The sequence below is a fragment of the Geotrypetes seraphini genome, chromosome 5, assembly GCF_902459505.1.
Source record: "Geotrypetes seraphini chromosome 5, aGeoSer1.1, whole genome shotgun sequence".
In the NCBI taxonomy this organism is placed as follows: Eukaryota; Metazoa; Chordata; class Amphibia; order Gymnophiona; family Dermophiidae; genus Geotrypetes; species Geotrypetes seraphini.
The window spans coordinates 151,816,809-151,839,798 of NC_047088.1; the positions used below are offsets into that span (position 1 = coordinate 151,816,809).

The 22,990-nt window shown below is 41.1% G+C and overlaps 1 protein-coding gene across 6 annotated transcripts in view; it reads right to left on the bottom strand.

Moving 5' to 3' along the window:
- The window catches only part of KIAA2012 (KIAA2012 ortholog), a 262,432-nt gene that overhangs the window by 42,477 nt on the left and 196,965 nt on the right, over positions 1-22,990 (bottom strand). For all 6 annotated transcript variants that reach the window (XM_033946967.1, XM_033946969.1, XM_033946966.1 and 3 more), the window contains 2 exons: positions 13,327-13,456; positions 5,418-5,694 (listed from right to left, as the gene is read on the bottom strand). In XM_033946967.1, the coding sequence (XP_033802858.1) occupies positions 5,418-5,694; positions 13,327-13,456 (407 nt within the window). The remainder of the gene's footprint in view (positions 1-5,417; positions 5,695-13,326; positions 13,457-22,990) is intronic.

Consider the following 22,990-nt stretch of genomic DNA (forward strand, 5'->3'; position numbering starts at 1 on the left):
TCCTCCATATGGAGTATAACCCAGATGAAGTAGCAGATGCATCTCTGGCTACCTTGTTGGAAAGACTGGATGGGCCATATTGGTCTTTATCTGCTATCATTTACTAAGTTACTCTAACAATAGATGGGCAGGTGATCAGAGCTTGTTTCAAGTTCAAGTTTCAAGTTTATTAGTTTTTAATATCCCGATCATAAAACAAATATCTGACCGGTTAACAATAAAAAATTTAAAATAGGAGAGTAAGAACTAGTTGTTGGTGTATTAGAAAAATTAGAGAAAACATATTAGACATATACTGACAAACATGACCGTGGGGATGAGTGGGAAGGAAGGAAAAAGTTACATAATATTAGAAGAAATGAGATAGAGGGAAGGGATAGGACATAAAGGATAAGGGTGCATGGTATAAAAGTTATGCGCTGAAATAAAAGAGAGTTTTTAGGAAAAAGATAAGTACAAATAGGTAAAGAAAAGATTAAGATTTGTCAAAGGCATCCTGAAATAAGAAAGTTTTAAGATTAGTTTTAAATTTTGGTAAATGAATTTCATCCCGGAGAAATTGAGAGAGAGAATTCCATAATGTGGGAGCTGTTATAGCAAAATTAGTTTTCCTAGTATAATAGGATTCTTTTAAAGATGGAATGAAAAGGAGTTTTTGGTCGGTAGATCGTAAGGAACGGGGAGAACTTTGAGGTATTAATAATTTATCGAGAAATAAGGGCAAGTGGGAAAGTTTGATTTTAAAAGAGAGCAGTATGATTTTATAAATTATACGGTGTGTGACTGGGAGCCAATGAGCCTCTTTGAGAAGAGGGGTGACGTGTTCGAACTTACCTATTTTGTAAATGAGTTTGATTGCGGTATTTTGTATGAGTTGCAAGCAGCGAAGTTCTTTTTGGGGTAGTCCATTTAATAGTGAATTGCAGTAATCTAAGTGAGAGATAACTAAGGAATGAATAAGGATATTAATCGAGTCGGTATTTAAAATAGAACTGAGTGAACGGATGATACGTAATTTAAAGAAACAGGTTTTTACAACTGTTGAATGATTACAGTCTGTTTTGTGCAAAACAGAGTCACCTGAGCTGGTAAGATTTTCTGGAGGCACTGATGTATGACTGGCAGTATTTATACTGATAAGAGTTGCAGAAATAATTGTTGCTATGACTGCTTATAAAGGTGTTGAGGAGCCCTGCAGCATAGGTGCCAGCTCTGTGGGTTCTAGGGCACTACTCAGTCATCTAGGGTTGCCAGATTTTCTCGAACATAGGAATTGTCACTGCTGGGTCAGACCAGTGGTCCATCATACCCAGCAGTCTGCTCATGCAGCGGCCCTTAAGTCAAAGACCAGTGCCCTATTTGAGTCTAGCCTTATCTGCGTATGTTCTGGTTCAGCAGGAACTTGTCTAACCTTGTCTTGAATCCCTGGAGGGTGCTTTCCCCTATAACAGCCTCTGGAAGAGCGTTCCAGATTTCTACCACTCTCTGGGTGAAAAAGAACTTCCTTACATTTGTATGGAATCTATCCCCTTTTAACTTTAGAGAGTACCCTCTCGTTCTATCCACCTTGGAGAGGGTGAGCAATCTCTCTTTCTCTACTAAATCTATTCCCTTCAATATCTTGAATGTTTTGATCATGTCCCCTTCTCAGTCTCCTCTTTTCAAGGGAGAAGAGGCCCAGTTTCTCTAGCCTCTCATTGGATAGCAACTCCTCCAGTCCCTTAACCATTTTAGTCGCTCTTCTCTGGACCCTTTCGAGTAGTACTATGTCCTTTTTCATGTACGGCGACAAGTGTTGGACGCAGTATTCCAGGTGGGGGCACACCATGGCCCAGTACAGCGGCATGATAACCTTCTCCAATCTGTTTGTGATCCCCTTCTTAATCATTCCTAGCATTCTGTTCACTCTCAACTGTCTGAATTCTTTGATCAAACACATGCCCTACATCCCTATCAGACTGGCTTTCGAACTTCACACTCCACAGAATTATCATTACTCGGTCTCATTACAACCATACAATACTTTCACGATCACTTAAAATCGGTCATATTAATTTCTCTTGATTTATCTGCAGCATTCGACACCATTGATCATTCTTTACTTCTATCTAGATTAGCAGATTGTAATATCTCAGGTCATGCTCTCAACTGGTTTATATCCTATTTTCATCAACGTAACTTTAAAGTCCATGTAAAAAACCAAACCTCTTCTCCGGTAACCCAAACCTTTGGAGTTCCTCAGGGTTCTATCCTATCTCCATTATTATTCAATATCTTTCTCTCCCCTCTTCTTTCTCTTGCCCAATCATTAGGATTTTCAATTTTCGCCTATGCCGACGATATACAGCTGCTTTATCCGATCAATACTTTAAACCCCTCAGATATTAATGATCTAAATACCAAATTAGATACCATTAGTGATTAGCTTTTTTCCAATAAGCTCTCACTCAACATTGACAAATCCTGTGGTCTCCTTTTCCCTATTAAAAAATCTGAAACATTACCGGGAACAATTTACATTAAATCTACACCATTATTTATGGATACTAAAATAAAATTACTAGGCGTTATCCTAGATAGAGAGCTTACTTTTCATGACCACATTAGTTCAGTTGTAAAAACATGTTTCTTTAAACTACGTATCATCCGTTCCCTCAGCTCCATTCTAAATACTGACTCAATTAATATCCTAATTCATTCTCTAGTCATTTCTCACTTAGACTACTGTAATTCTCTCTTAAATGGACTACCCCAAAAAGAACTTCGACGTTTACAACTCATACAAAATACCGCAATTAAACTCATCAACAAAATAGGAAAATTCGAACATGTCACCCCCCTTCTTAAAGAGGCTCATTGGCTTCCAGTCACCCACCGTATAACTTATAAAATCATATTACTCTCTTTTAAAATCAAACTTTCCCATCTGCCTTTATTTCTTGATAAATTATTAATACCCCAAAGCTCTCCCCGTTCTTTAAGATCTACAGACCAAAAACTCCTTTTCATTCCTTCTTTAAAAGAATCCTACTATACTAGGAAAACTAACTTTGCTATTACTGCCCCCACATTATGGAATTCTCTCCCTCAATTTCTTCGGGATGAAATTCATTTACAAAAATTTAAGATTAATCTCAAAACTTTCCTATTTCAAGATGCCTTCAATAATTCCTAATCTACTCTTTGCTTACTTATTCATCTTTTTTTTCCCCAAACTAACCTCTGCTTCAGCGCATACCTTTTATACCATGCCACCCTTACCCTACTTGTTTTATCCTTTCCCTCTATCACATTTCTTCTTATATTATGTAACTTTTCCCTTCCTCCCTATTCTTCCTCACAGTCAGGTTTGTCAGTATATGTTTTAAATGTTTTCTCTAACTTTTCTAATACACTATCTACTAGTTCTTACTATTCTATTTAAAATTTTATTGTTAACCGGTCAGATATTTGTTTTATGATCGGGATATTAAAAACTAATAAACTTGAAACTTGAAACCCTTTTTGCCACCACTGCGCATTGCGCAGACGGCTTCATTGACTTTTCTATAAGCACTCCCAAGTCTCTTTCCTGGGGGTTCTCTCTGAGTACCACACCGGACACCCTGTATTCGTGCATATGATTTATTTTATTTATTTATTTTTTTAATTTGGTCTATGGCAAACGATACAAATTGAGATACCACACTACTTGCAAAACTGAGTATGTGGACCATTAGAAACCTATACGTTCACATTACTGAACATAAGTCCTGTATTACTTGTCAGAAATTAGGTGTTCTTTTAGTCTTTCATTGTATCGCCTTCGACATGAATTTTCTCACCTCCATTGCCTGGCAATAGAACATGTTCCAGCTTATCAGTGGGGAGGTGATTGCACTAGGAACTAATGCAGCATAAACAGTGATGGATTCATCAGCTTTAATACTATAGAACCCAGTTGTTTGAATACTAATATACAATAGTCCATTTTCTGGTAAATTTCTCAGGATTTTGAGTTTTTGGTTCTGTGGAGTCATTGATGACATCATCCTTCTTTGATTGGTGCATACAGTTTGGCGTTTGTTTTAGTATGAGGCCATCTTTGCAACTAAAATAGCTTGGACATTCTGGTATGCATTTAAAATGGAATAGCTCTTGTTAAGTTCTTCTCCACAAATATTAGGTTTTGATTTTGTTACAGAATCTTGCACTCTTCATCTGCTCATTATTGCACTGGGATTTCCTCTACATAAGCCATTGGTGAAACGGGAAGTGTTTTAAGATAAGTGCTGTGGATTTATTGAAATATAATGGATTGTAGATGAAAAGTTTGTGCAATATGGACTTTAGTAGTGCATGAAGAATTTTGAATTTTTGAATATTACTTTTTGTCACTGAATTTTGTATAACACGAGTGGAGACTTTTTGGAGGTTTTTGACTGATGATTATAATGGGGGATTTTGAGTCAGCACTATAAGTATATTATTTAATATATATGAATACAACAGACCCATTGAGGATTTTTTTTCCTCCTTTATTTAAACCTTAGTCCTTGAACAGTGAGTAACATATAAATAAAAATAAATATTCATTGGTCTCTTTAAATTCAGATCCACCTTTGTATTTTATATTGGACCATATCTTTATATGAGTGGATTTTTATTAGAAGACATATGATATCGATGCATCCTTGAGTGATGGGGGTAAGCCTGCGTCAGATAGAACCCAAGCTCATCTATTGGTCTTAGTGGTGGATCTTGAGATTGCAAACTGGTGTCAGGGAAGGCTCCTCTGAAAATGTGAGCTATGTTGGAATACAAGAAAGAGAGGAACTAGGGGAGAAGAGAGGGGGGATATGTTAGAAATAGTCAAAAAAGCATTTTGCATAGGTCAATGAGCAGCAAAACAAAAATTTTGGATTAGAAGCTTAAAGAGGTGTAGGAATAACATTAGGAAACATAGATAAGGGCTGTCAGGTTCATCCACTTGACAAAATTTCTTTTCTTGTTACAATATCATATGCTCTATTTAAGGACACAAGTACTTATTACAATATGTTTGTGTGTACAAAAGAAGTGATCTAAGAGTGTGTTTCACTGGAGATGGGGGAGGAAAATATAGTGTCAAAATTCAATAGAGCCTGGGATAGGTATAGAAAGGATCCTTAGTTCTGAGAAACCAAGTACGATGTATGATTTTGCAACAGAAGAAGGAATTTGGCAGACTGGGAAGGCCTGACAGTCCTTATCTATCATCATGCTCTACAGCTCTATGTTTGGAGTGTTGCACTCTCATGGAAAGCACTGCAACATAGATGATTTTTAAGATGTGCAGTCAGTATGCATGAAATATTCACTATTTCTTCTGCATATTCTGGGTGGAGGAACAGATAGTAGGGGTAACTCTAACTTCAGACCTTTCCTCTAACACTTACAGTAGTCTGGCTGGTGACAGGCTTGCTAAGTTCCTTTAGCAGGGATATCTCTTCCTCAGTCATTTGTTGCAACTCCTCCTCCTCTTCCTCAATCATTGGCTGTATCTCCTCCTCTTCTCTCTCTTCCTCAATAATTGACTGCTTCTCCTCCTCGTCCTCCTTTTCCTCAGTCATTGGCTGCTTCTCAGCTTGGCTTTTCTGCACCCTTGTGCTCTTCTTCGGCACTAACTTATCACTGGCTAGTCCTGCAGCAGGGCTATTAGAGCCAGTGCCCTCACTGTGAAGAAACAACCAAAGGTTGAGCAAAATCTCAGAACTCCAAGCACAGAAGCTATATTTCCTGCTTTGAAAACAATCAAAAGATTAATAATAAAGAACATACACTGATTTTTTTTCTCCATACCTTATTTCTATTTTAAACCATGATACCCTATGAGACTCATTGCTAATGTTGCATCAGCCAGAGCCTTTCAGAGAAAGCATGAGCAAAGCATGCCTGAATTTAAAGTAATAGGCCATATTAACTATTGTCTAGGGCAGGGGTAGGCATTTCTGGTCCTCGAGAGCCACAGGCAGGTCAAGTTTTCAGGATATTCACAATAAATATGCATGAGATAGATTTGCATCTCAAGTAGGCAGTGCATGCAAATCCATCTCATATATATTCATTGTGGATATCCTGAAAACCTGAACTGCATTTGGCTCTCGAGGACTGTAATTGCCTACCTCTGGTCTAGGGCATCACATTTTCAAAGAACCAAATAACTGGGCTAATTAGGAGGCTGATTCCACTTGGTTTAGGACAGGAGTTCTTAACCTTGGGTATGTGGAATCCTAGGGGGTCCATGGATTGATTTCAGGGGGTTCTTGAGGGTCAGATAAAAATTAACATTTATATTCATTATACAGCCCGGTACTGTTAATTTTTCTGACAGATAACGAGAGAGTAGATGTAGTAGTAGTAATGGTATTAGAAAACATTGTAGTAGGCAGTGGCATACCAAGGGGGGGGGGCGTCTCTCCCCGGGTAAAGACCATAAAGGAGTGCTCCTGGGGGTTGGCGTCATGGTCCAAAAACTTCACTGCTCTGCTGATGTTGGGCCTTCCGCTCTGCCAGGTCCTACCTTTGCGGAAGCCGGAAGAAGCAGAGCAGTGAGTTAAGGCTGCTGACAATGAGATAATGATCTACTTCTTGTAGCCCACAAGGGCCTTCCCCTCTGCCAAATCACTGATGATGCGGCATAGAGAAGCCCTGGCAGAGCAGGATGCAAAAAATCTTGGCCATACCTGAGAAGGACCTGAATTGATCAAGCCGTTAACATTCAATGGTATCCATCGACCCAGATAAGTACAAGGCTTTATTAGTTATTCATTAACAAGAACTGAGTAAGAATTTACATCAAAAAAGCAAATGGTGAATAATTAATGGAACATGATGATGCCATGATGGTTCCCTTTAATTTGTGGCCTTTATCTCAGACATGGTCACGAAGGAGGTGTACCGAGCACATCACATTTAATTATTTAAAAAAATTTAAAACAATTACAATTACAACAATTTTAAAGTGAGGATATAGTTTTGTTTAAAAGACATTTCTTCTTAGTAAATTGAATAGGTGAATGTCAGTTCATTGGTTGTCCCTGAGCTTCAGAAAAGATTCTGTTCTCAAACATTGAGCTGTTATAATACTAAAGCTGTTTGGAGCCTTCATAGTGAAGAAGGAATAAGAGAGTGGTTCAGACAAATACTAGAGGCTGGGGAACACATATCCATGCAATGAGCATGTGTATGGAGTAAGTACTGAATATCAGTTCTTTTTTTTTTTTTTTTCAAGTTCAATAAATTTTTATTGAGTATTTTGAAAAATACAGAGAGCAATTCAAATACATAAAAAATAATATAACATTTTGTATATATAGGGTCTATAAATATAGAATAAACTATAAAGGATCACAGTATTAAGAAAAGCTCAGAGTAATGGAGTTATTTGTGAAGACTGTATGAGAAAAAGATGAGACAGAACAGAATAAAAGTTAAGGAAAAAGGAAAGAAAGAGGAAAAGTGAAGAAAAGGAAAGGGAGACAGGAGTGTTTACAAGTCAGAGCGTACATATGAATCTAAGAATGACCAGGGTGATTTTTTGCTTTTCAAATTCTTAGAGATTCGGTGTGTAATTTTATTCTCATATGCATATGATTCAAATCTATGATACATACATAAAGAGTTCCACCAAAACGTATAATCTAATAACAAAGATGATTTCCAATTTTTCAGAATGTGCATGAGGGCAATAACCATCATGGTATCAATGAGTTTAGAAGGACAATTTGATTGCGCAAAGCAGGGATGTTGAGATCGAAGGATTATAATGTCCATAGAAATCTCTTCTGAGCAGTTAGTGATAGATTGTATGGTGTTCCAAATTTGGGTCCAAAAAGAACGGACCAAAGTACAATGAAAAAACATGTGATCAAGAGTTCCCTCCTCTTTCAAACAATTCCAGCAAACAGAGTCTTGTTTTAATTTGGCTTTCCACATGCGAAATGGGGTCCATATTGCGTTCCACATAATAAAGAACATTGATTGTGAAACTATAGCAGATAAAAGTGGGCGGTTTGTTGAAGACCAAAAGAGTTCCCAGTCAATGTCAGAAAGCGGAGTGATGAGTATATTATCCCAGTGTTTCATAGAATGGTATGAAAAAGTGAAGAAATGATCTCTCAGAATATTATAAAAAAAAGATATAGCTTTTCCTTTTGCTAGAGACCATAAAGACCAATGGCAGATAGTATTTTTGGAAGACATGAAGTCATATCGTATGTGCACAGAAGACAGCACTTCAATGAGTGAGATCCACTGTGAATAAGCAGAAGAAGGCAACATATATGTGGAACAAAGTATATCAAAAGGAATTGACGTAGTGAGAGTAGAAAGTTGATGAGCAAACCATATACCTGCCCGCTGCCACCGTTTCCATGAAAGGGATTTGCCTTGGTTTTGGATTTTGGGATTATTCCAAAGAGACATGAATGGGCTAACACTAATTGAGATCTCAGCTATATTATCTAAATATATTATCTAAATATTGAACTCAACAGAGAATACTTTCTCAAATGTCTGGATATTGATATCGTTAGTAAGCAGGAGATGTGTAAAGGTTTGCATAGAAAACATTCCATTTCAAACCAAGTAGGAGGGTCTTGATAAAAGGAATCATTAACCCAGTAAGCTCCATATTTAGTTAATGAAGCTATATAATAATGGTAGAAATCCGGGATGTTAAGACCACCTTTAATTTTAGAGGCCTTCAGCTTGGCTAGAGCAATTCGAGGTTTTTTCTTGTTCCATATGAATTCAGATAGCTTCCTATTTAGCCAATAGAAGAATGATTTTCGGCATAGAAGAGGAAGCATAGAGAGAATGTAATTAATTTGAGGTGCTAGAGTCATTTTGATGGATGCTATCCTATCCCACCAAGACAAATAAAGTGGAGACCATCTAGATGTAGTGTTAAGAACTAAATTTTTGATTTTAGATATATTAAGATCTTGAGCAAGGACCGGATCCTTGTGTATTATAATCCCCAAGTATTTCACAGCTTCATTTGACCATGTGAATGGAAATTTAGCCAAATCTGATTGAAGAATGTTATTATTCAGAGGAAAGATTTCTGATTTCTCCCAATTGACAGAATTTCCGGAAAAGCAAGAGTATTGTTTGATGATATGTATAAGATGAGGAAGAGAAGATTGAGGGTTCCTAAGAAAAATTAAGACATCATCAGCATAAGCTGCTAATTTAAATTCTCGATAGGAGGAGGGAATACCATTTATTAAGGGGCTTTGTCGAATAGCAGAGAGAAGAGGCTCTAACACTAAATTGAACAATAATGGTGAGAGAGGACAGCCCTGTCTAGTGCCTCTATGAAGGGAAAATTTATTGGATAGAGAATTGTTAATTAGAATACGAGCGGATGGACTGTGATATAATGTTTCTATCCATTTCGTGAAAAATGAGCCAAAATTATACCCTTTCAGGACACAAAAAAGAAAAGGCCACTCCACTCGATCAAAGGCTTTTTCAGCGTCTATAGCTAGGTCTATTATTGGGTCTGTCAATGTTTTAGCGTGAGCATTAATATGGTGAAAGAGGCGCAGGTTATCTCCTATATATCTTTGTTTAATAAACCCCGTTTGATCTTTATGTATAAGATGTGGAATCACTTTGGTAAGTCTAAGTGCCAGTAGTTTTGCCATTATTTTGTAATCTAAATTAAGGACAGAGATAGGACGGAAGTTTTTAACCAAGGTGGCGTCCCTGTCAGGTTTAGGAATTACTACAATGGTGGCTTCAGTGAAATTAAATTGTTTATCTGGAGTGGAATGAAGGAAATCATAGTATGTAAGGAGATGAGGAGCTAAGATGTTTCGGAATTGTTTAAAAAATTTGTTAGTAAAACCGTCCGGACCAGGGGCTTTTCCAGTCGGTAGAGAAGATATGGCAGCTTCTATTTCTGTTATAGTTATCGGAGAATCTAGTTCCAATTTAACAGAGTCCGATATGGTCGGAAAAGATAAGGAGGAAAGAAAAGAGTCTATATCTGAATCAGGAGCCGCAAAGTCAGATTGGTATAATGAAGCATAAAAACTTTCGAATTGAGAAGAAATTAAAGATCTGGTTTTGACTAATTGTCCTGCTGGGTTTTGGATAGATGTGATATGTAGTCTTTTGGATTTAATTTTAAGGTATCTGGCCAATGGGCGACCCATAAGATTATCTCCCATATAATGGCCAGAATTGGAGATGAAGATATCACGTCTGGCTGTGCATGAAACTAAAGTATTATATTTATATTTAAGTTTTTGGATATTTTGGAGAATAATTGGGTCTTGTAAGTGATTAGACATATGTTGTAGTTCTAATGTTTTAATAGAGTTTTCTAATTCTTTTTCTTTTATCATGGACTGTTTTTTTTTCCAAGAAGCAATTTTTATCAATTTACCTCTAAGGGTTGCTTTGTAAGCTTCCCAGACTATGGAAGGACAAATTTCAGGATCTTTAGAGTTATTTTCAAAAAATTCCACTGTGAACGAGTTGATTTTTTCAACAGTTTCGTCATCTAAGAGTAAGGCGTTGTTTAAGCGCCAAGAAGGAGATTCTTTACGCGGAGCCGAGATAGAAATATATAAAGAAATGGCAGCATGGTCCGTAAGAGAGATTGGATGTATAATAGCATTTGTAAGATCCTGAATGAGAGAGGAGGATATGAGAAAGAAATCAATTCTCGAGTAGGAATTATGAGGTGGTGAAAAATGTGAGTATTCTCTACCTTTCGGGTGAAGTAATCGCCAAGGATCCACAAGGGAGAAGGCATCATTTAGAGCCTGAAGCGCTGTGAATGACTTGGATTTGGAGGGTTTACAAGAAGAAGATCTATCAATATATAAGTCTTGGATTTGATTAAAGTCTCCTCCCAATATTAGAGAACAAGAACGGAATTCAATTAGCGCAAGCTGAATATCTCTTAAAAAATCCGGGTGATCTTTAACCGGGCCATATATATTTAGAAGAACGAAATCCACTGAGTGCAGCGCAGCATGTACCAGACACCATCTTCCCTCCGTGTCTGTTTTAATTAAATGAATAGTGGGAGATAAATTATCTTTAAGAAATATTGAAACACCATTTTTCTTTTGATGGGTTGCAGGGGAGTATAAGTGAGCGGAATATCCCTTTAGTTGAAATTTCGTGGCGGCAGCGGGTGGGAGGTGGGTTTCTTGTAGGAAAATTATATCTGGATGTTTGTTAAACACATAATTAGATATCTTTTTTCTTTTAATGGGATGATTCAGGCCATTCACATTAAAGGAAAAGACATAGGTCAGCCATAATATATGAAATGTAGTGGTGAAATATGAGGTATATCCCCTTTGTCAAAAAAAAATAACTGATATATTTGTAAGGTTAGGTAGACACTCCTGTCTAAGAAGAAAATTAGAAAGAGCATTAAAATAAGAAAGAAGAATTCAGTAATGTCAGCATAATATATGGTCAGAAAAGAAATAAACCATATTATCATGCATATCTTAAAATATTTTAAGGGTGCTCTTATGAGCACAGAAGAATAACACATGTGAAGTAACTAATCAGTTCTTAACCATTCAAGTGCTGACTCCACCCCTGGAACTCCCCCAAAATAGCTGGTTTTTGACATAGGCACTAAGGGCCTGATTCTAAAAACAGGGACTCAATTGTAGGAGGTGGTAGGCGTCCTACTGCTGTCTAATGGACCAATCGGGATGCATGTTTACAAAAAAAAAATAAAAAAAAATCGATGGGTTGAAGGACGCTTACAAAGTAGGCATTATTTGTGTGCATATGGAGACATCTAGGCCTGCCTATGGATGTAATGTAATGTAATGTAATGTAATTTATTTCTTATATACCGTTAAACTCCGTTAGGATTCTAAGCGGTTTACAGAAAAATAGACAATAGGGTGCATTAAAATTATAAGTAAAATAGGTACTTAGAAATTCCCTTATTGTCCGCCTAAGACTGATTTAGGTTTGGTTTATGCTGGAAATTGCCTTAGGCATTCGTAGGCTTGCTTAGGCGCTTCTCGTAGGCACAGGTCAGACACCTTAAATATAGGCCTGTGAAATGCTAGCCTACATTTAAGATGTCCTTAGAAGAAAATAGATGTGATTTTGGGTGATGGGACAAAAGCGCGCTAGACAAAGCCACGCCAACATTAGAGAGCAGACAGTTGAGCACAAGACTTTAGCGCACCGCCATAAAAGTTTATTTTAAAGAGCTCCGAGGGTGTGTGTGTGTGGGGAACCTCCCCACTTTACTTAATAGTGTTCGCGCTGCCGTTGGCTGCCGTTGGGGGGTGTGGGTGTGCAAACTCCCACATTATATAGAAACTTAACTTTTCCCCTAAAAAATAGGGAAAAAGTTAAGTTTTCTCTATAATGGGGGTTCAAACCCCCCAAACCCTCCCCCCAACAGCAGCGCGAACACTATTAAGTAAACTGGGGGGGTTCCCCCTCACCCTCCCCCCCCGTCGGAGCTCTTTAAAATTAACTTTTGCGGTGCGCTGGAGTCTTGCGCTCAATTGTCTGCTCTCTAATGTCGGCGTGGCTTTGTCCTGCGTGCTTATGACTGTGAACCATGATTCTGGACGTGGTGCCTACTGCAGCAGGCGCTGTTTCCATAATCAGGTCCTAACTGGTTAAGTGTTGCTGAAACTGATCAGTTAGCCCCGAACAGGCAATTTAACTGGCCAGGAGTCATTTTTGGCCAGTTAAATTGCTTCGAATATCGATCTGATAATGTTTTAGATGGTCTTTCTGTTTGAGTACTACATATACCATAATGCTTTGGGAAGAGATGCCTAAAAGCTGGGGCTGAATGGAAGTCACCCTTCTGGAAACTTACTAATATATTATCACTGAATTATACTAGTGAAGGTATGCATGCATACTGTGATCCAGAGTCAATAAGCTGTCTGTAATCATATCACTGGTCAACACCTGTCTGGTTTATAAATAGATACCTATTGAATATGAGCAAGAAACTAAGGCCCAGATTCACTACAGCAGTTGGGTTTTAGGATCATAAAACCAGATGCAAAATAGCCAAGCAAATATTAGTGAATCAATCGCCTGGCTATTTTGCATGGGGTTTTACAAATTTGCATGGCCAGTTAGGTAAATGGCCGATCAAGGGGGAAAACATGCAGTGGGCCGTCTTGTGAATTGGGTCGCTTAGCAGCGATTGTCAGGTTTAGCGACGATCGCTGACTTTAGTGAATCGGGGCCTAAGGCATTCCATGATCAGTTATACTCCACTGTGAGATAGTCTAATTCAGTAACAGTTAAAGATAAAACAAAACTCTGCCATACAATTGATGGTTGTTGATTTCCAGGCTTTGGGCAGTGGTGTTTGCTTGGGCTTGATAGGAACCACCAGGTTTTGCCTCCTGTGGGGTGATCTGTAATCCCAGCTTTGCACCAGTCTGTGATTTTTTACCACCTGTAAAAGACACATTTACTCTCAGCCAGCCAACAATGTATTTGTATATACAAGCAATATTACCCTTAGCCTGTTCTGTACTAGCTTGTTGAAGTAGAATTCTACATGCTTTATTAGTTGGTCTAATAAATAGGTGTTACTTTCTGCTTATATTCTGACCTTTTGATTCAGTCACAAGTGAAGTTCTTGTTGCTGAGATATAACATACATTAAACCTTATATTCCTCACCTTACCCTGAGTCATGGCAGAGAAAGGTCTTATGCAGCAGATATGATTGGAAAGAAAATTATACACATGCGTATATATTTTGTTAAAGAGACAATGGTTTTATATCTGTGAAGGTATAATATTGGAATGCCAGTAACACAGAGCCAGGTCAATCTGTACTATGCTTTATTAGTTTGTGATGAGTGTGTTTTATTTTGAGATGTTTTAATAAGTGCGTTGTTGATTTTTGTAAATTTTGACTTTGTACAAGAGGGTAATAAAAAGTTCTCAGCCCAACCAACTTCCTAAATTCCAAGTGCTATTTTATCAATTTAACTGTATTTTGCAAAGTGCCAATTTGCAGAATCATAATGCTATGTTTTTCGACATTGTTTCAGATCATTGATTGAACCATGTCAATGAAAAGTGTGGAATTTTCAAGTGTGGAACTCCAAGTTGTCATGAAGTTCCTATTCCTGCAGAAGAAAGCTCTAAAAGAAACCCATGAATATATGATACAAACATTGAGTGACAAATGTCCATCATACTCCACAGTGAAGAAGTGGTGTGCAAACTTTTGGCGTGGATATTTCGAAACCAAAGATGCAACAAGGTCTGGGAGGCCTCAAACAGTTTCACATCCTGAAACTGTTGACCATGTACATGACCTGATTTTGGCAGATCAGTTAATATCGGTTAAAACAATTGCTGAGACACTACAGATATCTAGGGAATGTGTTGGGTGTATAATCCACGAGCAACTAGGTATGCAGAAGCTGTCAGTCAAGTGGGTGCCCAAATGTTTGAATGTTAATGAGAAATGACATCATGTGGGCCCTTCCATGATGATTTTACAGCATTTTTTAGTGAGCTGGTGTCAACCTTTTGGAATGACTAGTTACTATTGACGAAACATGGTCCCACCACTATGATCCTGAGACAAAACAACAATCCATCAATGGTGGCACTCAGGTTCTCCAAGGCCAAGGAAATTCAAGACTCAAAAGTCAGCAGGAAAGGTCATGACCATATTGTTTTGGGATCAGGAAGGTGTTGTAATCATAGGCACCAGCTCTGTGGATGCCTGAGCACCTTCAATATTTTTGGGACCTCGCATGACTGCAGACGCAACACTACTACTATTACAATGGAGTACCAAAGGTGTGTGTGTGGGGGGGGGGGGGCAGTTCGCTCATGGTGCAGCTTGTCAGGGGTGCTCAAGTCCAGAGTCTGGTCTCTTTATGCTGCAGCCTGCAAGCTTTGGGCTGCTGGTAGCGTTAATGAGCTGAGCATGTTGCTGTCTGCAGCCCCGGAAGCTTTCCCTGTGCTGCAATGTCCTGCCTCTGCGGGGACAGGAAGTTGAAGCAGGGTCTTCAGAGGCAGCACGTTCAGCTCATTAATGCTGCCAGTGGCCTGAAGTTTACAAGTGGCAAAGAGAGAGGTATGAGAAATATCACACCTAGATGGAGGTTAGGGAGGGAGAGAGGGAAGAAGAAAGGAGAAAGCCACCAAATTGGAAGGGAGGAAGGAAGGAAGGAAGAAAGAAGGACCACCAGAGAAGGAATGACAGAGAAGAGAAAGATGCCAGACCATGGGGAAGGGAAGCAGAGAAGAGGAAAGAGATGGAAGGGAAGGAGACAGAGATGCCAGACCATGGGATGGGGGCTGGGACAGAAAAGAAAAGGGAATTGTGAGGAGAAAGAGATGCCGGAGAGGGGTGGGGGTGGAGGAAGGAAGAAGGAAGAAGGGAGGGAGGGAGATATGGAAGGAGACAGGGATGGCAGAGCATGAGTTAGGGGCAGGGAAGAAAAGGGAAGAGAAGGGTGAGGAAAGATAGATGCCAGTCCACAGGGAGAGGGGAGGGATGGAGAGGAGAGCGATCCAAGTGCATGGAGGAGAGGGAAGCCATACAGAACAGAAGGAGACAGAGATGCAACCATGGGGGAAGGGGAGGGAGACAGAGATACCAGACTATGGGGTGGCAGAGAAAGCTGGGAGGAATGATTGAGACCTGTGGGGAGAAAAGGAGAGGAACAAAATGCCAAATCATTGAAGGGGAGGAAGAAGGGAGGGAGAGATTGGAAGGGAAAGAGACAGATCATAGGGTAGGGTGGAGGGGGAGTGAAGAAAGAAAGAAAAGGAGAGGAGAGACATGCCAAACTATAGGAAGAGAGAACAGACAGGAAAAAGAGAGAGATCCACTCAAAAATTAAAACTATCCTACCCCTCCTTAAAAGGCATCTCCCTTGTTGGTAAACTTGGCTCTTCCCTCCCTTTCAGAATCACTCAGCTCTGGAACAGTCTCCCTTCCCCTCTCCGCAATTTGAGCCCCCTTCTACCATTCCGTAAGCATCTGAAGACCTGGCTCTTCTCCAGAACGTAACCCCGTCCCGCTCCTGGCACTCTCACACCAACCTCTCTTCTCTCATACTTATATAATTCCACTGGAGTTCCGTTCCTTCCCTAACCATGTAAACCGTGTCGAGCTCCATCTGCGGAGATAATGCGGTATATAAACCCAAGATTTAGATTAGATTAGATTAGATTAGAAAAATAGACAGAGGGGTGATGCTGAATGAATCATGTAAAAAGAAGAGAGGAGGCGCAGGCTGGATTGAAGGGGGGAGAGGGTAGACAGTTTATAGAAGGGGCAAAGAAAGAGGGTAGATGCCATTTGGAAGGGAGGAGCAGGCAGACAGTGGATGGAAGGGGCAGTGAAAGAGGGCAGATGCTGGATAGAAGGAAGAGAATAAAGAGAAAATGAAGAAAGTAGAAACCAGAGATAACAAAGGTAGAAAAAAAATGTATTTTTCTTTTTTGTTGCTTTAGGATAAAGTAGTATTGTAGCTGTGTTGATAAACATTTATAAATAGAAAATGAAAATAAAGTGATCTTTTTATTAGACTAATTTTTATATATTTTTGATTAATGTTTGGAGACTACAACTCCTTTCCTCAGGTCAAGGCAGGATACCATAACTGCAGTATACTGTAGTAACCTGAAGGTGGTTTTGTCATCTGTAAGCTAATTGAAAAATGTACTAGTCCAATAAAATTGTATTATCTTATTTTCCATCTTTTGTTTTATTTCTATTTGTTAATTTGTCTTTTTTTTTCACAAATTTATAGCTGCTATCTTTATTTTGCACTGTATTAGTATGCAGAGTCGGCAGAGTCTGGTTTCTTGGCAGTTCAGTTTAACATTTGTCTACATATTTCTAATTTTAGTTTGTGATTACTTATTCCATTCTGGATGAAGGTGTATTTGTGTTCTGCGTGACTGATAAAGAGTTTGAAAGGGCAACAGTTTTTGAATGATTCAGAAGTGATTACAGCAGCAGAACAGTATTTCAGTGACCAGACATCAGAATATTTTTTGGAACGGTTGCAGAAACTTCAGACATGATATGCCAAGTGTGTTGAATTTATAGGTGAATATGTGAAATAACTTGTAAGTTTCATGGCTGCACCTTCAAGACATGATATGCCAACTTCAGACATGATTTGCCAAGTGTGTTGAATTTATAGGTGAAAATGTGGAATAATTTGTAAGTTTCATGGCTGCACCTTCAAGTTCAACAAAATTTAAGACTTTCTATTTTGGTGGTGGCCGGTGGAGTGAGGATATTGGGCATCCCCAATAATTTTGAAAAGTTGGATCCTATAGTTGTAATGACTGGCTATCTTTTAAGGGGCCCAACAGTTAATGCAGATTACTACTGTAACTTGCTGAGGCATTGAAAGAAAAAAGGAAACAACAACGGGAACTCATGGCAGCCATTTTGATGATGACTTTGCATGGAGCAGGAGCATAGGATGATCGATCCTGCCCCGCGTCGCCACTAGACGACCAGGTAAGGTCTGGGGAAAGTCTGGGATAGGCGGGGGTGGGTCAGAGCTGGCCCTAAAAATTATCCACGATTTTTCAATATTCATGGGCCGGCTCTGCCCCTAACCCCTGCGAATATTGAGGTTCTGCTGTATATTAAGCTTGTCAATCATTTGCACATATGCAGCGATTAGGCGGTGGGTTCTCCTTTAGGGTTTATCCCCAGGGGGCGGGGGCTAAACACATCTGAGCATATGTGAGTTTGAAATTTTTATAAATTATATAGTTTAAACATCAGTTATATTAAACTATTGGAGAACATGTTCATTACGAGTATATTTCCAAATTTCATGTGTCTCATTTGAGAAACTTTTTTCCCCTGAATAATATATACTGTATGCTGAGAGGACCATTTTTAAAAAACGTAACAGTTTGTAGCAGCTTTTATGTGAGTTTCAGATAGGTAGAATGTTGAGTTTTATTTGCAGAAAGGATGTATTTTGTTAGAACTTTTTGTATATTATGACTTTTATTGGAAACTGCTCTGGTTTTAGAGGCATATAAATATTTTAACTACCGTATTTGCCGGCGTATAAGACGACTGGGCGTATAAGACGACCCCCCAACTTTTACAGTTAAAATATAGAGTTTGTTATATACTCGCCGTATAAGACTACCCCTTCTTCCGCACACCTTCTGCACAACAAATAAAACTTAAAAGAACATCAGAATTTATTTCAACAATTTTAATTAATTCACTAAAGCTGAATAGAACAATAAACCCATGGGAGCTGCCATGCTATTTGTTTTCTAAACTGTTAACCAAACTGAAACTGTCAATGATAGAAGGAAGATAACACATAGAGGGAGAGAGCAAGTGCTGGGCAAGTCCCTAGCAAGTTTGCTGGCATGACAGTTTCCCTTTAAAAGCCTTCAAAAGCCTCCTGTTCGCCCCCGCAACTTCCTTAAGGGCTAGACTCCACACACGGCCGCATGTGCGAGAGACGTAGTAAAGAGAAAAGGGGTGGGGCCAGAGCGCCGCTGCTTCCCGCTGCGCAGGATGAAGGAGCTGGCACCCTTGTCACACTGATGTCCCGCCATGGCCCCGCTGATGTCCCGGCAGGTTTACTAGTACCGTAAGCACCGTAAGGAGGTAAGGAAGGAGATGTTAGGGCATGTAAAGTAGAGAGTTGCGCGGGGACAGAAATCCCACCCGTCCCCACCCGTCCCTGCCAAAGTCCCACCCGTCCCCACGAGGAAACCCACCCATCCCCACCCGTCCCCGTGAGGAATCCCCACCCGTCCCTGCGAGGAATCCCCTCCATCCCCACCCGTCCCCGCGAGGAATCCCCTCCGTCCCCGCCCGTCCCTATAAACTTCAGAAATAGTTATTTCATTTAATTATGCTACTGAATTAAAGGCTCTGGTAGAAACCCATTTACAAATAAGCAAAAAGACTTTATTAATTTGAAAATATTAATTGGGAAAAATACATACTTTGTAAACGGGTTTCTACCAGAGCCTCTAATGTTTATAAATTTTTATCAACACAACTAATATACTACTTTATCCTGAAGCAAAAAAAAAAAAAAAGAAATAGAATTCTTTTCCTACCTTTGTTGCCTGGTTTCTGCTTTCCTCATGTTCTCATTCAATTCCTTCCATCCACTATCTCTCTTCCTTCTGCATCTTCCATTTGTTCTGTTACTGTGCCTCTCCCTTTCTTCCCCCTTCCAAATTGGTCTGGCACCCATCTTCTTCTCTCTGCTCCCCCCATAGTCTGGCATCTGTCTTCTTCCCTGCCAGCTTCTTCTCCCTACTCTCTCTTCCTCATTTCCTTTGTGTCCTTCTCCCCCCCACCCTTCCCATGGCCTTTCAGCGTCCTTCTCCACCCCTTTGTATTCCCCCATGTGCTTTCAGCCTCCTTCTCCCTCCTCTGTCTTCAAGTGCTTTCAGAGTCCTTCCCCCCCCTCCTGTCTTCACCATGGCCTTTCAGCGTCCTTCTCCCCCCCTCCTTCTCTACCGCCCTGGGTGCAGCACAGCCGGCCAGGTCCCCTTACTTTTGTGGCACTTCCCCGACCGACCGACAACAGCCCCGGTCCGACAAACCTCCCTGCCCTTAACCGCGAATCTAAATTACCTTTTTACAGCTGCTGTAAGAAGGTAATTTAGATTCGCGGCTACAGGGCAGGGAGGATTGTCGGACCCGGGCTGTTATCGGTCGGTCGGGGAAGTGCCACAAAAGTAAGGGAACCTGGCCGGCTGTGCTGCAACCGGGGCGGGGAGGGGCGGGCCGCCCCTCTCCCTTGGTAGCCACTCGAACCGCGAGGCTACTCTCCTTCTCCTTATCTGCCCTGCCTGCAGCACAGAGCCGAACGGAAGTCTTCCCGACGTCAGCGCTGACGTCGGAGGGAGGGAGGGCTTTGTTTAAGCTTTGTTTAAGCCCTCCCTCCCCTCCGACGTCAGCGCTGACGTCGGGAAGACTTCCGTTCGGCTCTGTGCTGCAAGCAGAGAAGGTAGGGAGAAGAAGAGCCGCGTACATCCAGAAGACTGAGTACATCCAGCCCCGCAGGAGCCCCGCGACCCTCGGAGGCGTCCCCATGGGATCCCCGCGACCCTAGGGGGCGTCCCCACGGGATCCCCGCGACCCTAGGGGCGTCCCCGTGCAGCTCTCTAATGTAAAGTAAGGGCATGTAAACAGTACCCGGCGTATAAGACGACCCCCGACTTTGGGGAGGATTTTAAGGTACTGAAAAGTCGTCTTATACGCCGGCAAATACGGTACATAAATGTGCTGAAACATGGGAGTCTGTTGAAAATATGCGCACATGGGTTTGTGCTAGTAGCCCATAATTCTGATGATTTATGATTTTAATTTCATGTATTTATGTTTTTAGTTTTGCCCTCGATGAAGCTGTCCTGGTGAAATGTGGCCACATTGGGCTATATCAAGGGTGTCCAACCTTTTGGCTTCCCTGTGCCGCATTGGCCGAAAAAAAATGTTTCTGGGGCTACACAAACGTGCTAATGCTGCAGCAAGACAGAAGAGGGAGCTGGCAAGACAGTAAACACCCGGGGGCAGCAAAGGAAAACACTGCATCGCCCTCAACTGGGGCTGCACAAAATACTTCATGGGACCGCAGGTTGGACACCCCTGGGCTATATATTATAATAAACTGCATTTCTTTTCATTTTGATCTGCTTGTTGTGCTTCTTCTGATCAAGTGGCAGATCTCTGCCTCTAGCTCAGTGGTAGTCAAACTTTTTGAATCATGGGCCACAATGGGTTCTTAAATTTGACAGAGGGGCCGGGTGACCTGGGGGGGGCAAGATTTCATTCAACAGTTTATGGACTGTTCCTCAAGGAGTTTGTCCAAACCTATTTTTATAAACCCAGCTATGCTAACTGGCAAAGAGTTTCAGAGCTTAACTATGCATGGAGGGAAAAAATATTTTCTCCAATTTTTGTTTTTAAATATACTATTTTAGCGCAAGCTAAGAGTGTCATACATTTAATGCAGATGTTGCTATCAAGTCAACAACGTGGGAACCACCGCCACCCCTCTGTGGCTGGAATAGGGAGGAGTGGGGGTGGGGGGAAAAGGAAAATTCTTGTCTGCTCCAGGCAGTTCCACTCACTGCTATACCCACTATAATCTCCCCAACCCTGAAATGTCCTGTCTAAATTAGATTGTAAGCTCTTCTGAGCATTGATTGTCTATAAAATGTACAGCGCTGCATATGCCTTTCAGCGCTATAGAAATAATAAATAGTAGTAGTAGTAGAAGCTCCCCGGACTCGAGAAGTGGAGGAGATGGAGATACTAAGGCCGCCTCTCCGCTCCTACGATGCACCAGCACAGAGACCGCTGGCCGCAGCTCAATGAGCCGCACCAAAGAGCTGGGTGCCAAGACATGCGAAGATCGTGTCAGCTGGGTCTGGCGACCTCTACAGCCAGAGAGCTTGGACTACATAAGAACATAAGAATTGCCGCTGCTGGGTCAGACCAGTGGTCCACCGTGCCCAGCAGTCCACTCACGCGGTCAAAGACCAGTGCCCTAACTGAGACTAGCCTTACCTGCGTACTTTCTGGTTAAGCAGGAACTTGTCTAACTTTGTCTTGAATCCCTGGAGGGTGTTTTCCCCTATGACAGCCTCCAGAAGATCATTCCAGTTTTCTACCACTCTCTGGGTGAAGAAGAACTTCCTTACGTTTGTACGTAATCTATCCCCTTTTAACTTTAGAGAGTGCCCTCTCGTTCTCTCTACCTTGGAGAGGGTGAACAACCTGTCTTTATCTACTAAGTCTATCCCCTTCATTATTTTGAATGTTTCGATCATGTCCCATCTCAGTCTCCTCTTTTCAAGGGAGAAGAGGCCCAGTTTCTCTAACCTCTCACTCTACTGCAACTCCTCCAGCCCCTTAACCATTTTAGTCGCTCTTCTCTGGACCCTTTCGAGTAGTACTGTGTCCTTCTTCATGTACGGCGACCAGTGCTGGACGTAGTATTCCAGGTGAGGGCGTACCATGGCCCAGTACAGTGGTATGATAATCTTCTCCGATCTGTTCATGATCTCCTTCTTAATCATTCCTAGCATTCTGTTCGCCCTTTTCGCCGCCGCTGCTCACTGCGTGGACAGCTTCATTGACTTGACGACCAGTACTCCCAAGTCTCTTTCCTGGGGGGTCTCTCCAAGTACTGCACCAGACATCCTGTATTTGTGTATAAGATTTTTGTTACCAAAATGCATCACCTTACAGTTATCCACTTTAAACCTCATTTGCCATGTCGCGGCCCATTTCTCAAGCGTGTTTATGTCACATTGCAGGTCTTCGCAATTCTCCTGCGTCTTCACTACTCTGAATAACTTCATATCGTCTGCAAATTTAATCACCTCATTCATCGTACCAATTTTCAGGTCATTTATAAATATGTTGAAGAGCACGGGTCCAAGCACTGAACCCTGCGACACTCCACTGGTGATGCTCTTCCAGTCCGAGTATTGTCCATTTACCCCCACTCTCTGTTTCTTATGCTCCAGCCAGTTTTTAATCCACGTGATTATTTCACCCTCGATTCCATGGCTTGCAATTTTCCGAAGTAGTCGTTCATGCGGAATCTTGTCAAACGTCTTCTGAAAATCCAGATATACAATATTGACCGGGTCACCCTTGTCTATCTGCCTGTTTACTCCCTCAAAGAAGTGCAGCAAGTTCATCAAGATCTTCCTTTGCTGAAGCCGTGCTGGCTAGTCTTCATCAGATTGTGTCCGTCAAGGTGATCAATGATGTGGTCCTTTATCAGCACCTCCAGTGGTTTACCAAGGGAGAAACAGGGGGGGGGTGCCCTGGGTGCACACTCCAAGGGGGTGCACAGCCGGCCGGATCTGGAACCTCCTGCGCTGCTCCAAAAGGCACCTCAGCGCGGCTGTCGTACTTAGAGCAGAGTCGGTAGCCGCGCTGAAGTGAACGAAGGTCCCGTGATGACTGCGCCGTC